We start from the raw sequence: 27,608 nt of genomic DNA, 5'->3' as shown, positions 1-27,608 counted from the left end.
GTAAATTTTCATACATTTTCGAACTACTGTTAATTTTTATGTAATTATTTGCTGTTTACAATTAATTTATACTTTTTTTTGGTTCTATTCTAATAAAAATTGAACTCGAACTCTATTAGAAGAGAACCAAAGTGTAGTTTTAAAAGTATGTAGTTTTTTGGAGTGGTGTAAAGCTTGATCCTACGCGACATTGTCCGCTACTTTTTATTTAATGTTATTTATATCTATGCCGATGTTATACACTTAATATATCATAATTTTATTCATTTGGTATTTTATGTGATATTTTTCGCGAAAAATTATCGTATTTAATATGGAAAAATGTTTAGTTAGAGTAGGTATTATGTACGCGCACACGGAAAACTTTAGGTACTTTTTCTAATATTAAGAATTTCCTTTAGTTACTTTTACATCTTTTGTTTGTTCATTTTAAATACTCATATATTTTACTTAACAACAAGTCTTCTTTTGATTATTTAGGCTTATATTTTTTTAATAATTCTATTAAAAAATGCAAATAATTTTATAAATATATTTAATAAATATTCTTATAGTTCAAGCAGGCGAAGCCGCGTCCGGGTCCTTTAGAAGTTGAATGAAAACATAAGTTGGAAGATCCACGTGGTAAATGTTTGCAAGTTTCAATGACTGCGCTCGTCACGGGCGACAGTAGTAGAATTATAGTATAATATAATCAATTTGTCAATAAATACTAAGCAATAATGAAATCAAATTAAAATTAAAATCTCACAAGCTTAATAGGACGTATAATATTATAGTTTTAATTTTAAATATCAATTACCAGGTCATTATGTAAGTACGACAAAATAATTATGAAAGGTTAAATAAAACCTTTTTCAAAAAATATATACCCACCTCTAAATTTAATCGCAAAGTGAGCAGTGACAACTGTGGCCGACAGAACGTGGAAATGGCTATTTTTACTCCCTAATAAAGCTTAAAGCAGACTTTACGTTGAAACTTTACGAGCTTTTAAACTGTTATTACGTTTTCGATGAAAGCGGATAGCTATTGTCAAAATCCCATGACATCCTGTGGTATTTCATCTGTGACTATTAAAGCCCTCGATGCTTATAGACCTATTGTTTTTAAATAACAATTCATTTTTTTGCCAACTACCAAATATTCATTGTGTCAAAACTGTTGAAGTTTAAATTTAAAATTTACATGTATAATATTTAAACATTTAACAGACTGCAACGATTGAGATCTATAAACAAAAAGTAAAGTAAATTCTAATCCAAGTTTTTTACATTAAAATTAAGTACCAACGAAAAACCTTTAAAACTAAATTAAAACAAAAACAAACAAAATATAGCAAAAAGTCTGACAGTACATATGTATATATACCAAAACTATTTCATGCAACCACATTAATAATAATATAAAGAAAAGAAAATTTTCAAAATTAAATGAACGAAAACGATCTTTACAAACGAGATACTTACCCGAACTTACCATACCGGCACTTACCATACGCGCCGTAGCGCTACGGCGTAGCAGCCGGCGTCCGCGCGCGTCCTCCGCGCCGCTGCAACTGCACTCACCTTGCAACCCTCGCACGAAGTAACACCGTAATGGTACCCCGATGCCTTGTCCCCGCACACTTTGCACAACGCCGCTGTTCTCCCGCTGCTTGGGCCTGCGCTGTCCGCTTGTTGTTCTGTAATATTTAGAAATATACATTTTATTAGCGTCATCCTGTATAACGCTCATAGCAGGATAGGCGAAGGGAATCTTATTATATATAGGGGATATTTTATTTTATTTCGTGTGGGGATCGAACCCACAACCGTCGCGCTACACCCTTGTGTCGCTGCGACACGAAGGCCTCTACCTTTTTGTTAGGGAAGCGAAATGAAAATATTTAATATTTTCATTTTATCCGATCTGGTGTCGAGGCAAAGCGCGGCGTTGAGTTCCACCACTCAAAAATGGAGAACGGAGTGTCTTAACACTAGATTCCCTCTGCTTTCCCTGCGCGGGATACAGCGTGCAACTGATTTTTTTTATTTTTTATAAAATATTTCATTTCCTCGAGTGCTAATCGAACCACAAAGAGAGCCCAGAGTTAAACTGGTAGGCTTCATCCTAACGCACTGTACATAAAATATTCTTTTACGCCAACTAATACTTTTTATTTTAGAATCATTCAAGTAATATATTACCAAATTTTAAGCCAGTATTTAATAATTTTTGTTTATACTATAAATAACTAATATGATTATTAATTAAAATTCACTTTGAAGCTCACTACATAAAGTTTATTATTATTATGAAATATAATCTCATAATACTCTCTTCATTTAATAATAGTAATAGGTATATACTTATATCTCTTTTGTACACTGCCGACAAAAAAAGAAGCAAACATTTGTTTGTTGTGCATTCAGTTCAAGCCTCTAAGGCATGAAACTGCAAATGTCATTAAAATCTGTCCTGTAGTTTTACAGTCGTAGCGTAAATCTCTAAAGAGACGGGGTGACATTTCCCATTTTACTGTATGCTACGGTAAATACTGGCTCTTTTCTGTACCATCATGTTAGTGTAAACTCATAGGAACTTCTAGAGCATTATTTCAGTTCCAAATTATTTTCCAAATTAAATATTTAGTTAGTTCATAAAAAAAAATTGGAAGTTATATAAATATATATTTTTATAAAAATATGATTCTTTAAATAAATTTTTAATATGTACCACCGACTATACTCTATAATTTGCGTATCATCCTTTATTTCGATTATAATATAACATTCTTACCAATATATATATTTTTTTTAATAATTGGATATGGTGTTTTTAAATAATTTAATCTCTTACTGTATAGATCTTTATAAATATCAACTTATCAATTTACAGGCAAAAACAAGGCTCCATTACAGGCTTATCAAACAATATAAATAAATACTTTTATATACAATTTATTTAGAAAAAAACACTAAAACACACAAATTACAGCGATGCCATAGTAATTTAAAAGAGCTATTTAATATTATGGGTAAACATAATACTTTGCACAAGTACTCGTATTTCTGGCACGTGTAAGGAAATTATTCGTTTTTATTGTATATCAAAACTTATATGACCATAAAAACCTATTCCAATTAACTCAGACAATGAATAATCTTTTAGTTTTAATTAATTTACAAGGTAGTACTAAATAAAGTACTGGTTAAAATGAATATTTAAAATGGGTTCGACGCTTTGACTATGTCAGACTCGATTTTCACGTTAAAAGCTTTTGTAAAACGTATGTGAAAGTCAAAGTCGATTATAGATATGCAGTATTGCACATATCTGAAAACGAATAGACAGCGCCTACATTTTTCATCAACAGACCGCTCGTTAAAGTATAATATGTGTGATTAACACTACATGTCGAGGTCAATCGTCGCGCATGAGCACAAAGTGTGGGTTCGATTCCCACTATATATTCTATATAGGAAGTGAAATATTTATTTAATTTATATTTCCATTTTCTTCGCTCTGGTGGAGGCAAAGCGCGGCTTTGTCTTCCGCCACTCAACACGCATTGCCTGGAAAATTCACCGAAAGTTGGGGAAAATAATAATATTATTCTAAATCTATTCAAAAAGTTGCACCTGTCCATTTCAGCATTTCATAAACATTCTCTAACATTTAAATCGATACGTTTCACTGAGATAGGACATACCGAACATAATGGCCAATTCAATTTATGCTTAATAAGGCCATGGATTGAATATAATATTTGAATAGATGGCTTTGACAGCCATGGATGCGACACGCTTTGAGGGATATTGAAAATATCGGCTGCTACTACATCCACAACTTTATTATAAATTCGAAAGTAACTCTGTCGGTCTGTCTGTCTTTTACGCAATCAGGGCCAATCCGCTCATTTAATTGTGATAAAATACTCATATAGATATATAGAGATACTTGAGGGTCTCGGGATGAACATAGGATACTTTTTTTTCTCATATTTGTAATATTTTCGATATATACCAATATAATAAAATACTTATTAATTCGACATACAATTTATTCTGCCATGTTAATAGCAACCGTCGCTATGGGACCGTTGCTAAGCAACGATTTGCAAAGTTTGTTGTTAGAAAACGTCACTCAAAATGAGCTTGCTTAACACATCTCTCTATTGAAAATTGAAAATAATTTCATAAATATATTTAATAAATATTGGTATAGTTCGAATCCACTAGTTTAAATATAAATCTGTGCAACAGTTAGTTAATGGCCCTACTACAGACCTGTGGTAAACTGTGAAATGAATGAGATTTTATTTATTAATATTAGATATAAATGTAATATTTCAAACATACACTCTATCCTATCAAAAAAAAGATCTAGCTTTAAGACACTACGTTCCCATGAAGACTCGGCATTCAACACGCAATACCACAAGAATTCCTGCCTCGTTACCGGGGCTCGTTCGAGGCGCCCCCGAGTGGGAATCGAACCCACCATCGTCGCATTTACAGTCGCACGTCTGTTCCCCATGGGCCACGAAGATCTCATTAATGATTACTTTATTACCACATAATATAATATGTGATAGTAAAAATTATAATTAATGTTTTGAACAGTTTCATAAATAATTTTCACGATATTTCTTATATGTAACGAAGCCAGGTTTAAAAGATATCAACGCGTTCCTTAAACTAGCATTTTAGGTCTTCACATTTATTGTCATTATTTTTTATTGTTTGTCAATTTTATTGTTATTATATAAATAATTTACTTATCTTCCATATACTTATCCTTATCGTCCTTCCCATGTATATGTATATAGATACATACAATAATTATTATTTACATTATAATGAGTATTGGCGTGATGTCTGACATATTTTAATGAAATACCACGAGATAAATTTTGCATTATTTGTATCTAAAACTTTTAAAGCGGGAGTTCCCTTTATTCTGATGGCAGGCTGGGGCATTAATTTGTGTAAGAACAATCTGACTTATTAACTGGACATTAATCATGATAGTTCTCTATCATCTCCTTTCTCCATTTTCCGCCGAATTCTGACGACTTCTCGAATGACGAAATTCAACGAAGCGCTTTGCTTCGACACCAGAGGGAACAAAAGGAAAGCGAAGAAAAAAATAAAGCAGATGTTTGCATTGTCTAATTTTAAATAAAAAATGTACGTAACGTTTGTATCGTGACGTAGAGTCACAGGCCTTTGACTGTAATTGCGACGGTTATAGGTTCGGTTCCCACTCGGGACAATGATTTTTTTCATTTCCTCGCTCTGATAACGAGTTCCGCCGTGTTTCTATGGATTTTCTTAGCACTAGTTTCCTTCTGCCTACCCTGCTAATGTATCCTACATTGTATTGTATTCCAAAAAGTGAAACCAAAAAAAAAATATTAGGTATATATTTCAAATAATATTTGTAAAACAGAGACTATTAAAATATTCGTGTCAGTTAAAAATATAAGAAAATTGAAATGGATACGTTCCTTCTACTACATTCGATTGGTACAAATTGCTTTGAATATTGTTCAGATAAAAGTCATTCAACGGCTAATAATACAAAAATAATCCGTCAAATATAACATATATTTTATATCCCGCATACATCGAGGAGAGAGATCCTCGAGGGAACCGTTTCCAATTTTCTGTCCAAAATCCGGAGATTTCCGTGTAGAGCGGCGGAACTACACACCACGTTTTGCCTTATTACCAGAACGAACAAATGAAAATATATATTATAATTATTTTATATATTATAAAAGTAAATATTATAAAAGGTAAGGCTTTGTATACTTAATCATAGGAATTATAATAGCATACTGTATTTATGCCCTAGATATTTACATGAAGATTTGTATAGATTAAGGGAAGTAACTTAAGTAAGCACGTGGACGTGATGTTTCCATGTTATCAGTAATCTCGGTTAGAGAAACTGTCTATAGTTGGAATATTATGCTTTCTATTTGTGAACTACGACATTTATTATTACCTAACAATTATAATATATTTATTTATTTATTTATATATACTTTATTGCACAAAATTACAAAAAACAATGTAAAAAAGGCGGGCTTAACGCTAAAAGCATTCTCTCCCAGCCAACCTTGTCATGTGGGATAATAAGTATGCAGGTGTGCAGAAGTAAAATATACATACATATACATACATGTACATACATGTACATCCAATAAATATATAAATATACATATAATAAATAGTTATACATATAATTATAATAAAATATTACGGATATTATAAATAAAAGTAATAAAAAAAAATACATAAAAATATAAACCACATAATAATATAGCATACCATATATACTCCAATATATACAATTAATTAAATAGATGAATATTATATATTTATGTTATTTTTAAAAAAATACTCTTTTACCCGGCGCTTGAATACCTCACGAGAGGGAGCTTTTCTTATGGGCTCGGGTAGCTCATTCCAAAGCCGGACTCCGGCGACCGCAAAGGAGTCAGACATGAACCCTGACGTATGCCGGGGTGTGGATAGCATAAAATTGGATTGGGAACGTAAGGATCTATCATGGAAAGAGGAAAGGAAGGAAAAGTCAGAAGATAGATAAGTGGGAGACTGAGGATCGAAGAGGATGGAGTAAAGCAAACAAAGGACTCTAGACTTCCTACGATCAGCCACAGAAAGCCAGCCAAGCTGCCTCCTACAAGATGATATACGGTCCTACTTGCGGAGATTATAAATAAAGCGTAGCAAGTGTTGAGTATCCGCTCGAGCTTGTTTACCAGTTCTTTATTCATATCCAAGGAGCAAGCATCACCGTAATCAATAATAAGAAGCAGCAAGGTATTGACCAACTGTAGTTTGGTCTGCACAGGTAAGAAATTTTTGAGGCGCACCATTGAGTGCAAGGAAGCGTAAATTTTGCGGGACATATCTGCCACATGATTGCTCCAAGTTAATTTATTATCAATTATAATACCTAAGTCTTTTACAGTGGTGGTGAAATTGATGACCGTGCCATTATATGTTAAGTTGGACAGTTTGCTGTAATCGAGCTTGGCTAGCTGTCGCGAGCTGCCGATAATTATAGCCTGATATTTGTCAGGATTAACATTTATTCCGTATTTGGACGACCAAATCGAAATGTTACGGAGATTATTGTTAAGAGAATTAACAACACCAACAATATTATCTACACTAGCGTGTTCATAAAGCTGCAAGTCATCAGCATAAAGATGGTATCGAGAGGTTATAACGGAAGTGATGGAGTTAATGAATAATGAAAAAAGAAGAGGAGATTGAATACCGCCTTGAGGGACACCAGCTGTCACATCATGCCAGTCAGAAGAGGTCTGGCCTACACGAACCGACTGCCGACGCCCCTGAAGATAAGACGAAAACCATTGTAAAGCTGTGCTGGAGACGTTAGCGCAGGATAAGAGTGCAATAAGAAGATCATGGTCTACGGCATTGAATGCATTACTGAAATCTATTAAAATAAGCACAGTTAAGTGCTTATTTTCCATAGCTGATCTAACGTCTGCAGTGACTCTCAGTAAAGCAGTAGTGGTGCTATGACCAGTTCTAAATCCGGACTGTAGAGGGTTTAATAGATTGTATTTAGAAAAATGCTTAGAGATTTGTTGGTAAGCGGTGGATTCTAGAATTTTAGAGAGGAAAGGTAGGATAGAAATGGGACGAAAATGTGGCGGTAGCATAGGATTAGATATTTTAGGAAGTGGGAGAACAAATGCCTTGCGCCACATCACGGGAAACTGACTAGAGGAAAAAGAAAAATTAATAATGTGGGTTATTACAGGAACAAGGATGTGTAAAATAAGGGTGATCATACCACGACTAATATCGTCAGATCCTACTGCTTTAGAGGAGATAGATAGAATGGTTTTCTTGGTATCATTATCACTGATAGAAGAAAAGGTAAAGGTAGGGAGGTTAATTTTCGGCAAACTGTGAATTTCAGAAAGAGTATTTTATAGAAAGAGGATTTAACACTAATATCAAGGGCAGAAGATGTTGAAAAATGCATATTCAGGACATTCAAATTAAGGTCGGGATTAATTGAGGAAGATGAAAGCTTGCCAATACCGAGGGACTTTAAAAATTTTAAAGTCGTATATGTATATGTAGTATATGTATATGTAATAGTCTATTGAAATTGAAAATAACATATTTAAATTAAAGATCGTACAAGAATTCAAATGGTTTTTTGTGTTGATTGACCAAGGTCAAAAACTTAATAAAAATAATATTAATTAGAGCATCGCTTGAATGTTTTATTTTTATATATATATATTTAAGTTTTCTATGTACGATACTAATCAAGAAATTATTTTTTCACGCTACTGCTTCTAATATTGCTGTTAATATTTATTTCACAACAATTTGGATATATTTTCATTGAAACAAATGATTATTATTTAATAGGACAATATAAACATTAATTTCAGATAAAGAACAAGACAAACATTTCTCATCATCAAGGTACAATATATACATATTTTTTATTTATCCTTTTATATATAAGCAGTATTATTCTAATGTCTAAATAAAAAATATATACTATACTAACGGCCCGCCCGCGGCTTCGCCTGCGTGAACTACGTTATTATTAATTTCTGTCTCCATGAGTACCTACGTCCTATAAGTGACGTCCATGCAAAATTTAAGACTCATAGCATTTGTAGTAACGAAGTTTCATACAAACTTTCAACCCCAAAAACAACCCCTTAGAAGTCGAATATTGCAAATTCCCGTCTTACCGAGCACTTACTTATGTAACTCCTATGCAAAATTTCAGATTCCTAGCACATATAGTTTCTGAGATTTCGTGATGAGTGAGTGACCTTTCGATTTTATATATATAGATATAGATAATTTCAATACTAAACCAAATCCAACCAATATTACTCGTCAAACAGTCCGTTCCATGGATGTGATTCTAAATCCGGATATCCGTATAAACAAGAAGCCCCTCCGCTTACGAGCTCTGGCAATCTATTTAACTGCAATCTACATACCTCGAGTTGACCCGTACATTTCGGAATATTAAAATACTATTTATAATTATTGTCTGACATATCAAGTTATTATAATAAAAAGTATATAAAATTAAATATATACAGATAGAAATATAGCTTCACGCTGGGTTCCACGCATAGTAGAGAAGGCAGACAGGACCTTGCGTTAAGATATTCCGTTACGTAAGCACCGACCAATATTCAAGACATTGGATATTGAATGAGGAATTCAACGCCGCGTTTTATCGTCATACCAGTGCATCAGAGTGATAATCGAATCTACAACCGTCGCGTAAACTACTTAGATGTCTTTTACTCTGAGTTAATATACAAACATTTAATAATACCACTATTGTTGTCGTATTGCAATGTACATACGAGTATAGCATTTAATAACATATTGTTGTCGATATCTTGTTAAATGTTTAAAATTTTTGATTGAAGATTAAAAAAATAGAGAGATATTTTAGTATGTATTGACTTTTACTTATAGTCCAGCCCGACAGACCTCGGGGGCTCAATTTAAGCGATGTCATATTTTTATAGGACGATTAGAGTTTTTTTATGAACCATTGCTACACCTTCCTCTAGGGTAACCAGTTTACGAGTTACAGCCTTTGCCCTCTTTTTTCCAAGATGGCGAACGATGGGACAATGGTGGTTATCTTATAAACTTGAACTTAAGCTTATACTGAGTATAAAAAAAATTACGTCCTCTAAACTGAATGCACGCTAAAGCCTTAAAATTGTAAAATTTCAATGGACTTATAGGAAAACTAATGTGACTAACTAACTAACTATAGGAATTTATACTTATTTTATATTAGTGTACTATCATGAAATTTGTCAAGAAGTGACAACCTACAGTACAAATAAAGGAAAAATGTGATGTGATAATGATATAGAAATTTATATTCATATTATTCTGCAATATGCCAATATAAACTTATGTGTGTAGATCATTTCATACAAAATGAGTATAAACTTAAGTTTGTCAACTTTTATAAGGTGTACTGAAATTGATAAGGAAATCTCCGTGAGCGAGTACAACTCAGTTGACCATTTTTGTATTTTTTTTTTTTTTTATATTACGATATAGAAAATACTGCAACTAAAATACTAAGTGAAATACAAAAAGAATTTAATCTCAAGTTCAATATCGTTTAAAATAAGATATTCATTAAACATTCGTATATAGCCCTATTATTATTTTACTTAAGCCTCCATGGAAAACTAAATTAATTAGCGAGGTTTCCAGGTCAATTCAATCTGGTACTTGGTGTACTAACGAATTCAGTGAATCTTTATTGCACGGGAAAGTGAAACGTAACGGGCGGAATCTAATGATATGAACTGAGTTCATTGCAAGGCTTCTAAGGAAAACTTTTGTTATGATTTAAATGGTTCTTAAAACCTTCGAAGCAAAACGCAGGGTTGAGTACCGCCACTCAACAAAATGACTCTAGAATTCGGCGGAAAATGGGGAACAGAGTGTTTTAACACTAGGTTCCCTCTGCCTACCCGGCTGTGTGCGGGATACATCGTGAAGCTGATTTAATTTAATTTTTATTTTTTATATTAATTCCACAGTTTAAACAATAAATAACTATTTCGTATTTCGCTCGTGGGAGGAATATTACTTAACGCTTCCATTCATTTTGTTCGTGCATTCAGTTCTGTTTATAATACATACACAAACGATAAATGGATTTTAAAAGATATATACTTTGTACTTCGGATATGTATACATAACATATATGTATACGTTAAAACATTATCATATTTTGATTACTTTTTAATATATAAAACTTAATGACACAAATATTACATTTGTATCAGTCTCCGCTTGAGGAGAGTTGGGCGAAAATCTCTACCGTTTGGAGTCCAAAAAAAGTGAATAGACAGAGTTAGCTGGTCGAACTGGTGCACAATAACACGAAATAAGCTTACCAAATGGACTGTACTGGTTATTATAAAATAATAAATCTTGGTATTGAAAATTGGTTTTAAAAGATAAATTTATTTGTACATAGGTAAAACGAAAAATATGATTATATATGCTTTATTAGTTAAAAAGTAATAAAAAAATATGAAAATATGTACGCACTAAACACCTAATTCTATTTCAACATCCCAACAATAAAAAAAGCCTTCTTCGGCTTCTACGTAGCTAAAAATAAATGTCTAGAAAATGGTTATTTCAAAATAAAACTTTACTCAGAAATGTATTGTTTAGTAACAATTTATAAAATTCACTTTTATATTTGTTTCAAATTAAATACCTACGCCTCGAAGAAAGGAAAGGTCTATTAGCGTTACATAAACTCAGAATTCAGCGTATATTATTTTTAGCTTGCACTTTGCACTGAGATTATATAACATGTTCCAAGAAAGTAACGAGCAGTGCCTTAAGAAAATAAATCTTAAGAGATTGATTTATCTATTGAAAGTATGAATATTACAATATTTTTTTATATTTCCTAATAAATATATTTTTAAATTATGCTATTGCTTTTTAATGCATAAGAATATGCATAAAATTAGATAGGCAGAGAAAAACTTCTATTCTTCACCTAATATCTACATAGAATACATGATCGCGTATAGGACAGTAACCCACCGGTACGCTTCCTTTTACTAAATCGAGAAAATGAAAATAATTTAAATACAGGGACTTTCCCGAGTGACTATCAAAGCAGAGTATATAGTCAGAAATATTGCAAGGATAAGTCCTTATCTACAGATTAATTACAAATTATAAAGTAACAATTAACAAACTAATTTATATTAATACTAGCGGCTCGCTCTCGGTTTCACCCGCGTGAACTATGTTATTATTAATTTCTGTCTCCATGACTACGTCCTAGTGACGTCTATGCAAAATTTGACACTCCTAGCATTTGTAGTAACGAAGTTTCATACAAACTTTCAACCCCAAAAACAACCCCTTATAAGCAATAGCAGTAATATTGCAAATTCCCGTCTTAGCGAGCACCTACGTCCTATAAGTAACTCCTATGCAAAATTTGAGATTCCTAGCACTTGTAGTTTCTGAGATTTCGTGATGAGTGAGTGACCTTTCGATTTTATATATATAGATAATCCATATAATCACTGTGATAATTTAAAGGTAAAATGAATATGAAGATTTTATAATTCAAATATAATAATAATAATAAATGCGCACGTCCACGTGGGCCTGCGCAATCGCAAGTATAGCGATCGATAACGGGTTACGTAAGGCACTTTCTTCCGCGAATGCTCTATCCTGCTCTAAATGCCTGCGTGAGAGAGACCCGCGCACGGTCCCGGAGATTGCTGACCAGGGTTGTATTTGATAATATACATATATATATTTTTAAAATAATTATTTAATATAATATTTAAATTATAATTGTATATAAATCTAGATGTCAAAAAATATCATACTTAATTATCTAAATATCTCAGCTTCTTAATACAATTACATATATAGTAATTATATACAAATTTAAACAATTCAAAATTAAATTCTTATTGTATTTATATATGTGAATCTCTACACTAAAAATACGGTTCTAACACAATAAGTCAGGCAAAGAAAATATTATTGGCGCTATTTACGCGTCATCAATCATAAAGAGAAGAACGAGGTCACAATCGAGACGCAGCATCGGATATTAATTGACGATCAATTGGGTCAGGTAAATAGAAACATACAGCCATCTGGCTGATTGTTCTTGCGAAGAAAATATACTATTGTTTTTGTACATGCAAGGGATTAGAATTATAGGTAAATATCAAATATATTAAAAAATATAGAAATTAATTAGACAGTATACGTATCTTCTATGTGTTGTAACTATGTTGTTTTAAAATAATAAGGAGGTTATGTTAGAATTATATTATAATTGGTGACAACCCTAACAGTTTTCCAAAGCAATGATTGCAGTTCAACAAACTGCGCGTGAGTCGATCGTTGAACCTGCACTAACTGTTCCTGCGTCTCGCTCGCACGCGCCTCAGTTTACTGTCTAAGTCATCTTTCTCCCTCTAAAACATCGCTTAGCTTCTATAATCGTTTACATCGAATGTGCGGTTCTAAAGAAATATCTTCGGGCACTGCAAAACAACGCAATGTACCTTTTACTATCTAATACTAAGCTCGGTATATAAAAGTAAAATGCCCAGAGTTACTCGAGCATTCCTCTCCTCTTTCTTGATGTACTTTAGTATCTTATATATATATTTTGAAGTTTTTACCAATTCAAAAAAAATTAAGATAAATTAAAGTTAACTAATCCTACTCAGCTTTAGCTTACGTATATTATATTTCTTATGTAACTTAAATCGTTTCGTTTAACATGTTTTCACAACACATAAAAAAGATTTCTTTTTAATATTTTTCTTTTATTTAATACGTGTTATTGCAGTAATATAATTTTTAAACCACTCATGTCAATGACAACAATATCAAGTATTATGTTTTTCGTATATTCTGTATAGACGATTTATAATGCATTAATTTTTCAGATAGCTAGTCTTGTGCACTAAATACAAATACCTACGACTATGTGAATAATTACAGTTGCAGTATGAAAAACTAATACACAAAAATATAGCTTTTTAATGAATACAAGTGGCGAAACTCATCGCCGCGCTTTACCTCGAAATTAACGAATAAAATGAAAATATTAAATATTTAATTTCCTCTAGTGGGAATCGAATCTACAACCTGCCCCGCCACAACTGGCCTCACAATGCGATACGATTTAGTAATCTTAAAGAACACAGTCACACTTCAATTCTCACTAGAAACAAGGGAACGTATGTATATTATGATGTCATTCCAAGCTATCGAGAGAGCTTTGTAAGTATCACAGGCAGCTTCCACGCTCGCAGCATAGCAATGCAGATAGGAAATAACACTGGCCTTTCGGGTGTGTTGCGTCAAAGACTTGCATTGGAGTTTGTTTTACGTTACCTTTATATTACTTTGAAATCTTCTCTAATAGTCCAGTTATTTGAGGCCGGTCGGGACGCGTTTGCCAGGTTGTGGGATCGATTCCCACTTAAGGAAATTAAATGTTTAATATTTTTCATTCCTTCGCTCTGGTGGTAAGGTAAACTAAGGTTCCGTTTATAATTCGGCGGAAAGTGGTGAGCGGCTTCACGATATCTCCCGCACACAGCAAGGTGGGCAGAGGGAACGTAGTGTTAAGATACTTCCGTTTCATTCACTTCCTCGACTGGGGATGGAACCTACAACCTTCGCATTCACACCCTTATGCCGCTGCGCCACGGCGCGGCGGCCTCGCCTGCATGAGGCCCACAGGACGTTTGAAATTTGTCATTTACAAAATGCGTGCAGCCTCGGACTTTTTAAATTAAAATATTATTTCATACAATATTAATTGATACTGTGAGATGTTCTAATCTATTATAATTTTACGGGGAGCCTATTTAATCAATATTTCTGTTGTCTTTTACGTAAAAAATAGTAGCAGTGAAAATGTTTTTTTATATCAAAAAACTCACGTCAATTTTACTTTTTCCTAGTTATTTAGTTTATAATTTAATATTGCACATATGCATGTGCATATTTTGAGATATATTTTTGGGGGTAGGGGTTTATAGGTTATGTTATGTATTTTTTTAAATTTTCAGACCGCTTGCCCTCCCCCCCACACATATTGCTACGTCCATGCACATATGCAATTTAGGTATATGTAGTACATCAACGAGGAGGTTCAAGGATCAAGTTGGTTATAGTAAGTCTAGTGCTCCTTTGTCATGGACTCGAAGTTTTGAGTTAAATGTAATAAAAGATTTAAAAAGTAAATTAAAAATGCAGTTTTATAATGCCTGCACGGAAATAAGAGAATGTTTTTGTGTTAGTCATTAGAAAGTGCCGCGCGATCAATGAGTATCTGATAATATATCTTATGTAATAACCGATCCGCTGAAAGCGAGCCATTCGCTACCAAATAGTACTTTTTTGTAGTGTTAATAATAATAAAGCCTTTATTAACAATCTAAATAATCATAATACAGTTTATATTGACACCGGTAAAGATTGTTTTGCCTTAGCATAGGCCTCCCCCAAAGCCTTCCACATGTTCATGTCGTGGGTTTTCCTCATCCACCCATCTCATCAGGTTTTCCTCTTTTCCTCTTACCCTCTCTTGGGTACCATTCTGCCACCTGTTTTGCCCATTTGTTGATTTTGTTTCTGTTTTTTAGTGTTATTCTTATTTTAATAAAATAGGTAGTAATGCTCGTTAGCAATTGTTGTAGATAATACATCATTTTATTTGTTAATATATCTCTATTATATATTTATCTTCAGTTATCTCCACCGATGTTATATACTTAATATATCGTAATTTTAAACATTTGGGAGTTTATTTGATATTGTTCGCGAAAAATTATCCCATTTAAAATAGAATAATGTTTAGTTAGAGTAGGGATCTATGTACCTACACACGCACGGATTTTTTAGGTACTTTTTCTTATATTAAGAATTTCCTTACGTTACTTTTACTTCTTTTTTTTTTTAATTACAATTACTCAGATATTTTTTCTAATAATAAATCTTATTAGTTCTTTCGTTACCCTTATTTAGGCTTATATTTTCTTACTAATTCTATTGAAAATTGAAAATAAATTCATAAATATATTTAATGAATATTATTATAGTTCAAGCAGGCGAAGCCGCGTCCGTCGTTTTAAATAAAGATTGAGTATCATGTGTGAAAACATTGAAAAGCTTACCCCTTAACATTCATTTAAATCGCTAATGGACGACAAGTGCTAAACGTAATGAGTACTTTTCATTGTCGGTCTCGCGCGAAGTGGGAGGAACACGTGTAACAGAATAACATTATATCAATTACATATAAATAAATTTTTTACTTCTTGCATATCTTCAATTCTTAACTTCTTAATTCTAAGCCGTAATTATAAACGTATTGCTATTGTTATAGTCTTATTAAGCGTAGTTTAAATGTAAAAGTAACGAAGAATAACTTTTAGAAAAAGTAAAGTTTACAATGTTAAGACTATTGTTTTTAAATAAGGTAATAACAATCTCAAAAATGCCATTACATATTAAAGTATTTTATTAAATTATAAAGGACGGAAATCTGACACCTTTATCGGTTAACTAGGACACCGACAACTAAAACTAAAACCACTTCTACGAGATGCGAAGTTTAAGTGAACTTGTTAAGATAATTGAATTTGCTATAAAATATGTTACTACTTAAATATGCCTAATTAAAATATGCATTTATAAGAAATTTTAAATTTTCTATAACTTTTAGAAATTTGCCTTTTTTATTATTGTTACTAAAAAAATCAATTAGTTCAAATATATTTTTAAATGTAGTCTAAAGTACTCAACAACTATATTAAAAAATGTCCATATATTTTTTTATATTATTCATATGCTAACAAAAAAAAATCTAAAGTAGCAGAACTTGAACCTGAATGTCTTACACGTTTCTAAATATTTTCCTTTCCTTTTTCCATGAAAAATATAATCAAAACAATATTATTTGTTATTGAAATAATATTATAAAATCAATTTGTCGTCCATCACGTTAAAATAGACTTAGTTTGTAAAATTGACTTAGTGCGCTACGGTTGAAACTTAGTTTACCGGTCAACTCAATTATTGGTAAAACAACGTAGGCAATGCTAGGTATAAACTAGCACTAACACGGAACCACAGTTACCTAACATAATAAATAAATAAATCAATAAATCAGCTTCACTCGAGAAAGTGAAATATTTATTTACGTTTATATTTCCATTTCTTCGCTCTGGTGTCGAGACAAAGCGCGGCGTTGAGTTCTGCCACTCAACACGTAATGCGTCCAGAATTTGGCAGAAAGTGGGGACCCCTCCTCCCCTCGTGAGGTTCCCTCTGCCTACCCTGCTGTGTGTGGGATACAGCGTAAAGCTGATTAATTTTGTATTATAATTAGAAAATGGAAACTTATTTCAGGAAACCCATACCTGATGTCCTGCTTGCTTTCAGTATAAGAGTTTGCCCGCTCTGATTTAGGTTAACTGGGAAAGCAGGTGATGTTATAGTTCTTATAGATACGACGCCACTAGTATGAGAAAACTCGGTGTGTGGCATAATCTAACATATATATATAAAAGGACTTGTCCTCACTGACTGAGGCAAGACGCACGCACGGCGGTAGCCGCTGATGGTAGAAACGTAACATTTGGACAGATGTTTACTTTCATAATCTGGACATCCACTAAGAAGGGATTTTGAAAAATGTTAGCCCTAAAGGGGTGAAACAGGGGTTGAAAGTATTTCATTGAATACATGTTTCATAGTTCATTTTAATTCATCCCCTAAGGGTGCAAATAAGGGGTTGAAAGTTAGTATGGAAAAATCTTTAAATCGCCACCGATTTTTATAAAATTTGAAACTTAGACTCTTAAAAATATTTCATTGAATACTTGTTTCGTGGTTCATTTTAATTCACCCCTTAAGGGTGCAATTAAGGGGTTGAAAGTTAGTATGGAAAAATCTTTAAATCACCACAGATATTTATAAAAATCGAAACTTAGACTCTTCAAAATATTTCATTGAAAACATGTTTTGTAGTTTATTTTAATTCATCCCCTAGGAGTGTAAAGAAGGGGTAAGTTTGTAAGGAAAAATCTTTGTATCACCACTGATTTTTATAAAATTTGAAATTGAGACTCTTAAGAATATTTCATTGAACACGTGTTTCAGCTTTTATTAGAATTCACCCCTAAGGGTCCAAATAATCAGGCGAAACGCGCGTCTGCTAATTAGACATATTTTAAACAAAAAAATAATTAGACATATTTTAAACAAAAAAATAATTAGACATATTCTAAATAAAAATAAACTTTCTTATCTACACAATACTCGTTAAAAGCTCGCAGAGCTTTATTACCAAAGTCTGCTACCGAGTATTAAATATTACAGCTAATATTATTAGTATTAATTAAGTTAGTTATTAGATACGAAACCACCGCCGAGGCTTACCGTTCGACGAGAAGAGATATTCACGTTTAAATTAATATCTTAATGAATAATACATATCACTTGACACGTTTGTTACATGTAGTTTATTATATACTAGCGGACCCGGACGCGGCTACGCCTGCTTGAAATATAAGAATATAATTTCTATAGAAATATAATTTCAATCTAGATGAAATGCTAAAAGTGACTATTATATTTATTTTCATAAGGATGAATATCAAAATGACGCGGCAACGAATGCGGTCGCGTAGCGACGACTGTTGTTTTTAACATGGCAGAATAAATTGCATGTCAAATTAGAAAGTATTTTAATTTATTAGTATATATATGTAATGTAATATTATATAGCCTATATCACTTCTGAAGAATGCAGCTTTCATACAAAACAAAAACAAAGTAAATCGATCTAGTAGATCCAGAGATTTTAGCGTTCAAACAAACAAACAAACAAACAAACAAACAAACTCTTCCGCTTTATTATATTAGTATAGATAAGTAAAATATAAGCAATGGACAAAGAAGTAACTATTCTTTTTCTTTTTACTTACGTTTGCAATACGATTAATTAAATTTTAAGGCCAGCACAAGCCTGTGAATGTAAACGTAACAGGTTCTATGTTCGATTCCATATCGAGGAAATAAAATAATTAATACTTTCATTTCTTCGCTCTGGTAACGAGAAAAGCTCCGCTTTTCCGTTGAATTCCGTCATTCAAGATACAATGCCTTCAATATTCGGAGAAAAGTGGAGAATGAAAGTGTCTAAATACTATGTTTCATGATTCCCTCCGCCTATCCCGCTATGTACAAGATATATTAAGCTAAAAATATATACTAATATAATAAAGCGGAATAGTTTGTTTGTTTGTTTGTTTGAACGCTAAGATCTCTGGATCTACTGGGCCGATTTACTATGTTTTTGTTTTGTATGAAAGCTGCATTCTTCAGAAGTGCTATAGGTTATATAATATTACATTACACATATGTACTAATAAATTAAAATAATTTCTAATTTGACATGCAATTTATTCTGCCATATTAATAACAACCGTCGTTGCTAAGCACCGGTTTGCAAAGTTTCTTTGTTGTTTTAAGAAAACGTCACCCAAAATGAACTTATATTTTTATATTCATCCTTATAAAAATAAATATCTATACTAATATAATAAAGCGGAAGAGTTTGTTTGTTTGTTTGTTTGTTTGTTTGTTTGTTTGTTTGTTTGTTTGTTTGTTTGTTTGTTTGAACGCTAAGATCTCTGGATCTACTGGTCCAATTTTCATTGTTTTTGTTTTGTATGAAAGCTGCATTCTTCAGAAGTGCTATAGGCTATATAACATTACATTACACATATAAACTAATATATTTTAAAGTACTTTTTAATTTGACATGCAATTTATTCTGCCATGTTAATAACAACCATCGCGTCGCTACGCAACCGTACTTCGACATTTTGATATTCATCCTTATGAAAATAAATACAATAGTCACTTTTAGCATTTTATCTAGATGAATTAAAATTATAGTTTACTGTATAACATTCTAATAAATAATTAAGGAGATGTCACTGATTCGAAATGACCTAGCCTACGGGCGACACAGTATGACCTACGCGAACGGGCAGATGACGTTGACGGTTTTATAAATTTTCATACATTTTCGAACTATTGTTAATTTTTATGTAATTATTTTCTGTTTATAATTAATTTAAACTGCACTTTGGTTCTCTTCTTATTTTATTTGATAGTGCTCGCTAAAATTATCCTATTTAATAGAGAGAAATGTTTAGTTATTTCATAAAGTCGATATATATGTACGCACGCACGGAAAACTTTATGTACTTTTTCTATTATTAAGAATACCTACCCTTTAGTTACTTTTAATCATTTTGTTGGTTTATTTCAATAACTCAGATATTTTTTTCTAATAATATATCTCTACTTATTATTCTTTTGGATTATTTAAGCTTATATGTTCTTACTAATTCTATTGAAAAATGAAAATAATTTCATGAATATATTTAATAAATATTCTTATAGTTGAAGCAGGCGTAGCCGCGTCCGGGTCCGCTAGTATTATATAATATTTAATAAATATTCTTATAGTTCAGGCAGGCGTAGCCGCGTCCGGGTCCACTAGTATGTAATAAAATGCAAGTCAACATTTTTCCGTACAATCTGGTAAGATTACGCAATTTGTGCAAGCCCATGTCTTGAATTTGGGGTAAAGTATAGCACCCTAGAACTGGGTTTTCTTTGCCGAATTCTATGCCACCTCTCTCTATTCTAATTCTAAATAAAGTTATAAAATAAATATTTTACTGGACTAATCTAGAAAAATGCTTACATTATCATATATATAATGCGTTACATTAGCAATCAAAAAACGTTTTCTATGCTTAATTTGAGACAGACAAATTAAGTCGAAGTCGAAATAATATTTTTATAACAAAAATTTAAATAGTTTAAGTGAAATAATATTGTTACTTTTATTATATAACATAGTATTTATTTGTTATAAACGTATGGGACATACCTAGGTGACTTAGATATTTTAATAAGCTTCAATATGCGCGAAAAATCGCGTCAGAAATCCCTTATTACCCTTTTTAAAGTGCATCGGCACAATAAAATTCCATTTCTCCAAAGGCCTTTATACTGTGCGAAAATGTAATATATCCAATATATTGCATTTATTGCGATAGAAATCAAGATGTGAGATTATTAATATATATATATATATATATATATATATATATATATATATATATATATATATATATATATATATATATATATTTATAAAAAAATTAGCTTCACGCTCTATCCCGTTCCTCACTTTATTCCGAATTTTCCGAATTTTTTGAGGCATTGCGTGTTGTATTGCGGAACCCAACGCCAAGCTTTTTGCTTTGGTGGTATGCAAGAAATAAAAATATGAATAAATAATAATTCATTCCCCGAACAGGGATCGAACCCACAACTGTCACGTTACAGTTTCACACTTGTCCCCCCTGCGCCACGAGGGCCACAAATTCATTATCTATCTATATATATAAAATCGAAAGGACACTCACTCATCACGAAATCTCAGAAACTACATGTGCTAGGAATCTGAAATTTTGCATCCGAGTTATTTATAGGACATGAAATCTCCATAAAAAAAGTGGTGCATAGCTTGCACCAACGCACAGACAAACGGGCAAATAAAAATCATTGTTTTTGGGTTCTATTAATAAATGTCAATTGATTTTCCTATCCTAATGGATTTTCTCATGTCCATGTAAAGACAGCGATTATTTAGTATTCGAAGTAAGGAAGAGATTTATCTTCTACGACTAGTCTATGTAACGTGTATTTAAATTTGGATTTTTTTATTAACGGATTTTTTTTATAAATCTCAAATGTTTAACCAAAAATATATTACACTAGCGGACGCGCGCAGCTTCGCTTGCGTAATTAGGGGTGAATTCTAAGAAACCACGAAACATGTATTCAATGAAATATTTTTAAGAGTCTAAATTTAAAATTTTATAAAAATCGGTGGCGATTTAAAGATTTTTCCATACAAACTTTTAACCCCTTATTTGCACCCTTAGGGGAAGAATTCTAGAAAACCATGAAACATGTGTTCAATTAAATACTTTTAAGAGTATGAATTTCAAATTTTATAAAAATTGGTGTCGATTTAAAAAAAAAATCTATACAAACTTTCAACCCCTTATTTGCACCCTTAGGGGGAGAATGCTAGAAAACGACGAAACACGTGTTCAATTAAATACTTTTAAAAATCTAAATTTCAAATTTTATAAAAATCGGTGAAGATTTAATTTTTTTTCCATACAAACTTTCAACCCCTATTTCACCCCTTTAGGGTAAAAATTTTTCAAAATCCCTTCTTAGTGGATGTCCAGATTACGAAAGTAAACATCTATCCAACTTTCATGTTTCTACGCACAGCGGTTACGGCTGTGCGCGCGTCTTACCTCAGTCAGTGAGGACAAGTCCTTTTATATATATAGATAATATTAATAAATGAGCGAAAGAAATAAATCAATTTCCAATTTCAACACGTCTGAATTATTGAAAGCATTTTACAGGCATTTTGTACCTTATAAGTTATTTATGTTTGTCTCGAAGAATAGAAATTCCAGTACGAATATTTTATAACTCTGGCTATGTCGATCTTAAGCTACAATGTGCACATATCACAATGTCAAAACAAAATGCATGTAGAGGTATATTATATGGCGTAGGTCAGAACAGCTATATTTAGCTACCCATGGGATATATCGGGATAAAGGCCGAAACTATTAATAAATTTCATGGCTTGGAAGTGATAGTTTTAATATTTTACTGCTAGTCGATTGCTTTATTGCGTTAATAGAAATTATACATGTTATACTACTATATTACAAGGAGGGACGTCCTCAAATTATTTGGGGTTTGTTTTTTTAGTAAATGTTTATATTTCTGTTTTTCTTTAGCGTCACGCCGTTTTCCAGAGGTCGTGTTTGAAGATTTTCCATTTACATAAATTATAATATTATACTAATAAAAGTCCTTTTTTCACCTTACCTAGTTTGCAGTGACTCTGTTATCATTCTTCCACCTGAATTCAAAACATTACGGGTTTCGCGAGCTTCAACACCGAGCTTTACAATGTTTTTTAAAAATTAGTTTTTATATTATTATTCTTGTTACAAAATAATATGAAATTTTATTCGTAATGTGATCTTTATTTGCAATTAAGAAGATAGCGATATCAATTATAACTGATGGAATGATATTTGTTAAAATACTCGTGCTACTTCTAAAGTAACGATTCAAAATAATATTAAATTTATAATTCCAATATATAAATCCTTTAGATACAATAATGACAAACTAGTCCCTAACCTAAGTTAATGTGAAAGTTAGCTTACAGCGAGTCTTATCGTGGGGCTTGCATAACGCGGTTATTGAACCTAGGTCCAGCCTCGTATCACGGATTCACTCTCGAACGGGTCAATGAGTTTGTTTAGTTATATATTTTTATTTTTCCGCCCAATTTTGGCGTTTTGTTTATATTTAAAGTAATTTTTCTATTTTGATACATCCTATATTAAATATAGTAATATTGTATCGATCCCCAGAGCTTAATGTTTGTATTAATTCTCTGCTATTCTATTCTTAACTATTTTCGTTTTCCCGACTTCAAGACAAACGTGCTCTGGGATTCGCTCTCACTCTAGCAGTATACTAGTAAAAATTCGTGAATATAAAAAAATATCGCAATAAATAACAAAAGGGAAGGTGAGATAAAACTTAATTACCCTCTTTATTTGACTCCAAAAAATGCATTTACGCAAACCACGCCTAAATCAAAGCTTTTGTCATCTTGTATTACATATTATATTACATTTAATTAAATAAGTCATATCCCAATGAATATCTAACATTTATAAGAAATAAAAAAGCCATCTGAAGTTAGAATCGCCCAAAAAAATTACTTTTGGATAGTAATATAATTGTTTATATATATTTCTTATAATAAGTAATTACAAAATCCTATTTTCCATTTTAACAAGAATTAGATTTTGTCTATGTTTATCTTTTCATACAAGAGATAGAAATGAAGCTAAAAATCGCTAAAAAAAATTCTCGCTAAAAATTTTGTCTTTTTCTAAAACTTTATTCTTGCGACGTGGATTATTGTTAAGTTCATACTTTTCATCTTTTAAGATTTCTTCGTAATTAAGGGAAAATACAGAGCAAAAACAAACAAAAGGATTGGAACGGAAACCAGCATGAGGCATGTTTCTTTTAATCAGGGCATCTGAATGCTACGTGCATCAAACAAAACTACAGAACTGTATATTCAATTTAGTTGATTTTTTTATCATATGTAAAATGAAAAAATAACTTTTAATTACTTCAAATGTAAGGTGCACATGCACTGCACTCCACGAAACGAAATATTTAGTACTTTCATTTCTTCGCTCCAGACTACGGCAGAAAGTGGGGAACGTGTGCATGTCTTAACACTAGGTTCCCTCTGCCTACCCTCCTGTTTGCGGGGTGTTTTTGTGCTTTTGACCGCCAACGTAGCTCTGCTGGGACTAAACGCAAAGGTTGTGGAGTCCGAAAAATACTCTCATGGAATTTTTATTTTCATATGGTACAAGTAGTATCTTAAATGGTTGTAAGTGAACAAAATGTAGGAAACAGAATGAGTTTTCACTAATTTATCATTAGTCATCTGGAAAAATACGAAACAACCTAATTTAATTTTAAGCAAGAAATTTAAATATATTAAAATTAAACATAAAGTTAGTAGTTTGTTCATAGACAATATTTATACAATAAATGCGTTCACATTAATATAATTCATTTGCTAATACCCGATAAGAATAATATTTTCGATGGTGACAATCCACAATAGAATATGTATAGAGCACGCTTCTTTATCCCAGTACGAATGCGGAAACAGAAATACATAAATAATCAATTCTCAGAGCGCAAAGTATTAGAAATTCCGTGAGGTTTTGGTAAAACGGATGGACATTTGGACATTGCTTTCGGAGACATGTAAATTTACGAAACTGGACTTGTGGGGACACTTGATGACCTAACTGTATATTAAACTGACATTGGCCTTTTTATGTGGTTTTAAAATTCTAACGATACTTTCTTACACTCCTTACGTGCTTTTAAATTCTAGATATGAATACATCTATATATGTAAAATCGAAAGGTCACTCCCTCATCACGAAATCTCAGAAACTACATGTGCTAGAAATCTCAAATTTTGCATAGGAGTTATTTATAGGACGTAGGTGCTCCCTAAGACGGGAATTTGCAATATTCGACTTCTAAGGGATTGTTTATGGGGTCGAAAGTTTGTATGAAACTTCATTACTACAAATGCTAGGAGTCTCAAATTTTGCATAGACGTCACTAGGACGTAGCCATGGAGACAGAAATTAATAATAACATAGTTCACGCGGGTAAAACCGCGAGCGGGCCGCTAGTTTATGTATATATACGAAGTAGCTATCGTTATAGCTTTAAGTTGTTAATTTAATAATAAAAACACCAAATTAAAATTCTTATTGTTTTTTGGTCGACGTAAGCTTAATGACTAGTAACAGTGCTGCACCGGAAGCCACAGATGATGCACAGCATGACCATTGAACTCAGTTAACTATGAGAGTTCAGGGGTTAGAAGAGACCAATATTACTAAGCTACATCGTTATTTACAAATTTACTTTCATTTAAAAATATTCTTCGATATTACGCTTTTTTGATGAAAATATAGTTGTATAGTTTCTATCGTATGCTTACTTACTTTCGTTCTGCTTGAAATAGAAAACTTTTCTATAACAACATCAAGCGTCCATACATAAGTTATTCCAAAAAAAATATAATGCGTATAGCAATAATGCTTTACCTCATTACTTATTACAGAAAAATATAACTATTATTAACACAACTTATTAACAAACAGAGCGTAATAAACTAATAAATAACAATTCAAAGCTTGCATAATTAACTATAATTTTATATAACTAATAACATAATACTTATAACAAACAACATTGCGTCCTAAAAACAAAACAAAACAAAAAAAAAAAACAACATTTAATAATAAAACAAACATGAGAACATATCCAAAAATCACTGAGCACATCAATACAAGAAAAGCACAACACACCTTGCTTAAGCTGATGTTCCTTATCGAAGTATATCGAGAACTCGTCGATGCTCAGGGGTGGTGCGCGTACGCACGAAGCGGACAGGCTGTACACGTCCATATTCGAAGCATGTCGCACAACCGCACCGAACAGCGATACAACGCGCACTGGCCGCCGGCAGCTAAGCTCCACTCGGTTGCCCACGCGTTGCTTCCGACTTTTTTACTTATAATATTGTGCTCAACTTGATGGTTGCCATTGCGAAGTGTTTGTATAGAAAGAAGCTTTTGTTTTATTATTAATGTTTATTATAGTATAATTGATTTTTTTTTTCCCTAGCCTACACCATCCCATTGTTGGGCAAAGGCCTCTCTCCACTTCTTCCATTCCGGTCTATTTAGGGCTATTGAGCACCAGTCAGGCCTATAATGGTCCAGCTCGTCCCGCCATCTCCGTTTTGGTCTGCCGATTCTCCTTTTAGAGCTTGGAATCCATCTGGTAGATGATTTCACCCAAGAATTGTTTTTGATAATTATTATCTATATCTATATTTATAATAAATTCGTAAGAGGGTCGGTGTTACACACACCGACCCTCGGAATTGGAATTATTAAAAAATAAAATAAATATTGGAAGATATTTAGAAAAAATGTTATCGGAAACGTTTATTAACGTAATAGAACCCAAAATATTGATTTTTGAAATTATTGTCTGTTTGTCTGTGCGTTTGTAATCGCTAATCTCAGAATAGGCTCTATCGGCCCACTAGTTATATATAATTAGGTAAGATGAAGTTTATATTCTTTTTATTTATGTTTGTTATTGAAAATATAAAATGTATTTGCCAGAAATTGCAGATGCTAACATCTCGTTATATATTTTTTTCTTTTTTTTTTAATTAACTAATGAAATTAGAAAAAAAACTTCTTCGTCTTTCCGTTTTTAACACGTTGAAATAAAGCCCGCATTATCTATACTAATATAATAAAGCGGAAGAGTTTGTTTGTTTGTTTGTTTGTTTGTTTGAACGCTAAAATCTCTGGATCTACTGGTCCGATTTAGATTGTTTTTGTTTTGTATGAAAGCTGCATTCTTCAGAAGTGCTATAGGCTATATATATATATATATACTAATATATTTTAAAGTACTTTCTAACTTGACATGCAATTTATTCTGCCATGATAATAACAACCGTCGCGTCGCTACGCAACCGTTACCGCGACATTTTGATATTCATCCTTATGAAAAAATTTTATAATAGTCACTTTTAGCATTTTATCTAGATTAAAATTATAGTTTACTGTATAACATACTAATAAATAATTAAGGAGATGTCACAGATTCGAAATGACCTAGACTTCGGGCGGCACAGTATGAGTATGACCGACGCGAAAATATTCTTATAGTTCAAGCAGGCGTAGCCGCGTCCGGGTCCACTAGTATTGAGATATTCTTAGAGAGCGCGATGCGTGAACGTAAATAGTACTACTACATTCAAATAAGAATAATAAGAATATTGATTGTGAAATTGCATTATTTACCAAGAACCAGTACACATCTACAGTTAGAAAACCAAGCCTTGCCTTGCCTTTTTTTTGGTAAAAGTGCAAAAAGTATATTAGCTTCGTTATTTAAAATTCAGCATCTAAATTCTCTTGAATAAAAAATACACAAATACAATTTAAGTATCGTTAATTAATTTAATTAAAGTTAATCTAAATTTTCAATTAATTTAATTTAACTTTTCCGCATTGGGAGTATGCAGAGTAGGTATTATATGTACGCAAAAGACCGTGCAAAGTGGAGTGGGTTGAGTAGGAAAGCAGACCTTGACAATAGCCGGGATTAATGCCAGGAGGAAGAAGAATAAGAGGAGAG

At 32.2% G+C, this 27,608-nt stretch overlaps 1 protein-coding gene across 2 annotated transcripts in view; it reads right to left on the bottom strand.

Annotated features, from left to right (window-relative positions):
• The window catches only part of Eip78C (Ecdysone-induced protein 78C), a 53,830-nt gene that overhangs the window by 12,537 nt on the left and 13,685 nt on the right, over window positions 1–27,608 (bottom strand). The window contains exons 1-2 of one of the 2 annotated variants that reach the window (XM_085205895.1): window positions 25,751–26,225; window positions 1,569–1,684 (exon numbers count right to left, since the gene is read on the bottom strand). In XM_085205895.1, coding sequence (XP_085062021.1) covers window positions 1,569–1,684; window positions 25,751–25,850 — 216 coding nt within the window. In that variant the 5' untranslated portion in view covers window positions 25,851–26,225. Of the gene's footprint in view, window positions 1–1,568; window positions 1,685–25,750; window positions 26,226–27,608 lie in introns of those variants that run through there. The other variant, XM_085205894.1, reaches the window with a different exon arrangement.

Source organism: Heliconius melpomene, chromosome 21 (genome assembly GCF_056956725.1).
Source record: "Heliconius melpomene rosina isolate 202511_hmr_F chromosome 21, ASM5695672v1, whole genome shotgun sequence".
Taxonomy (NCBI): Eukaryota; Metazoa; Arthropoda; class Insecta; order Lepidoptera; family Nymphalidae; genus Heliconius; species Heliconius melpomene.
This window is presented reverse-complemented; position numbering and strand designations above follow the sequence as displayed.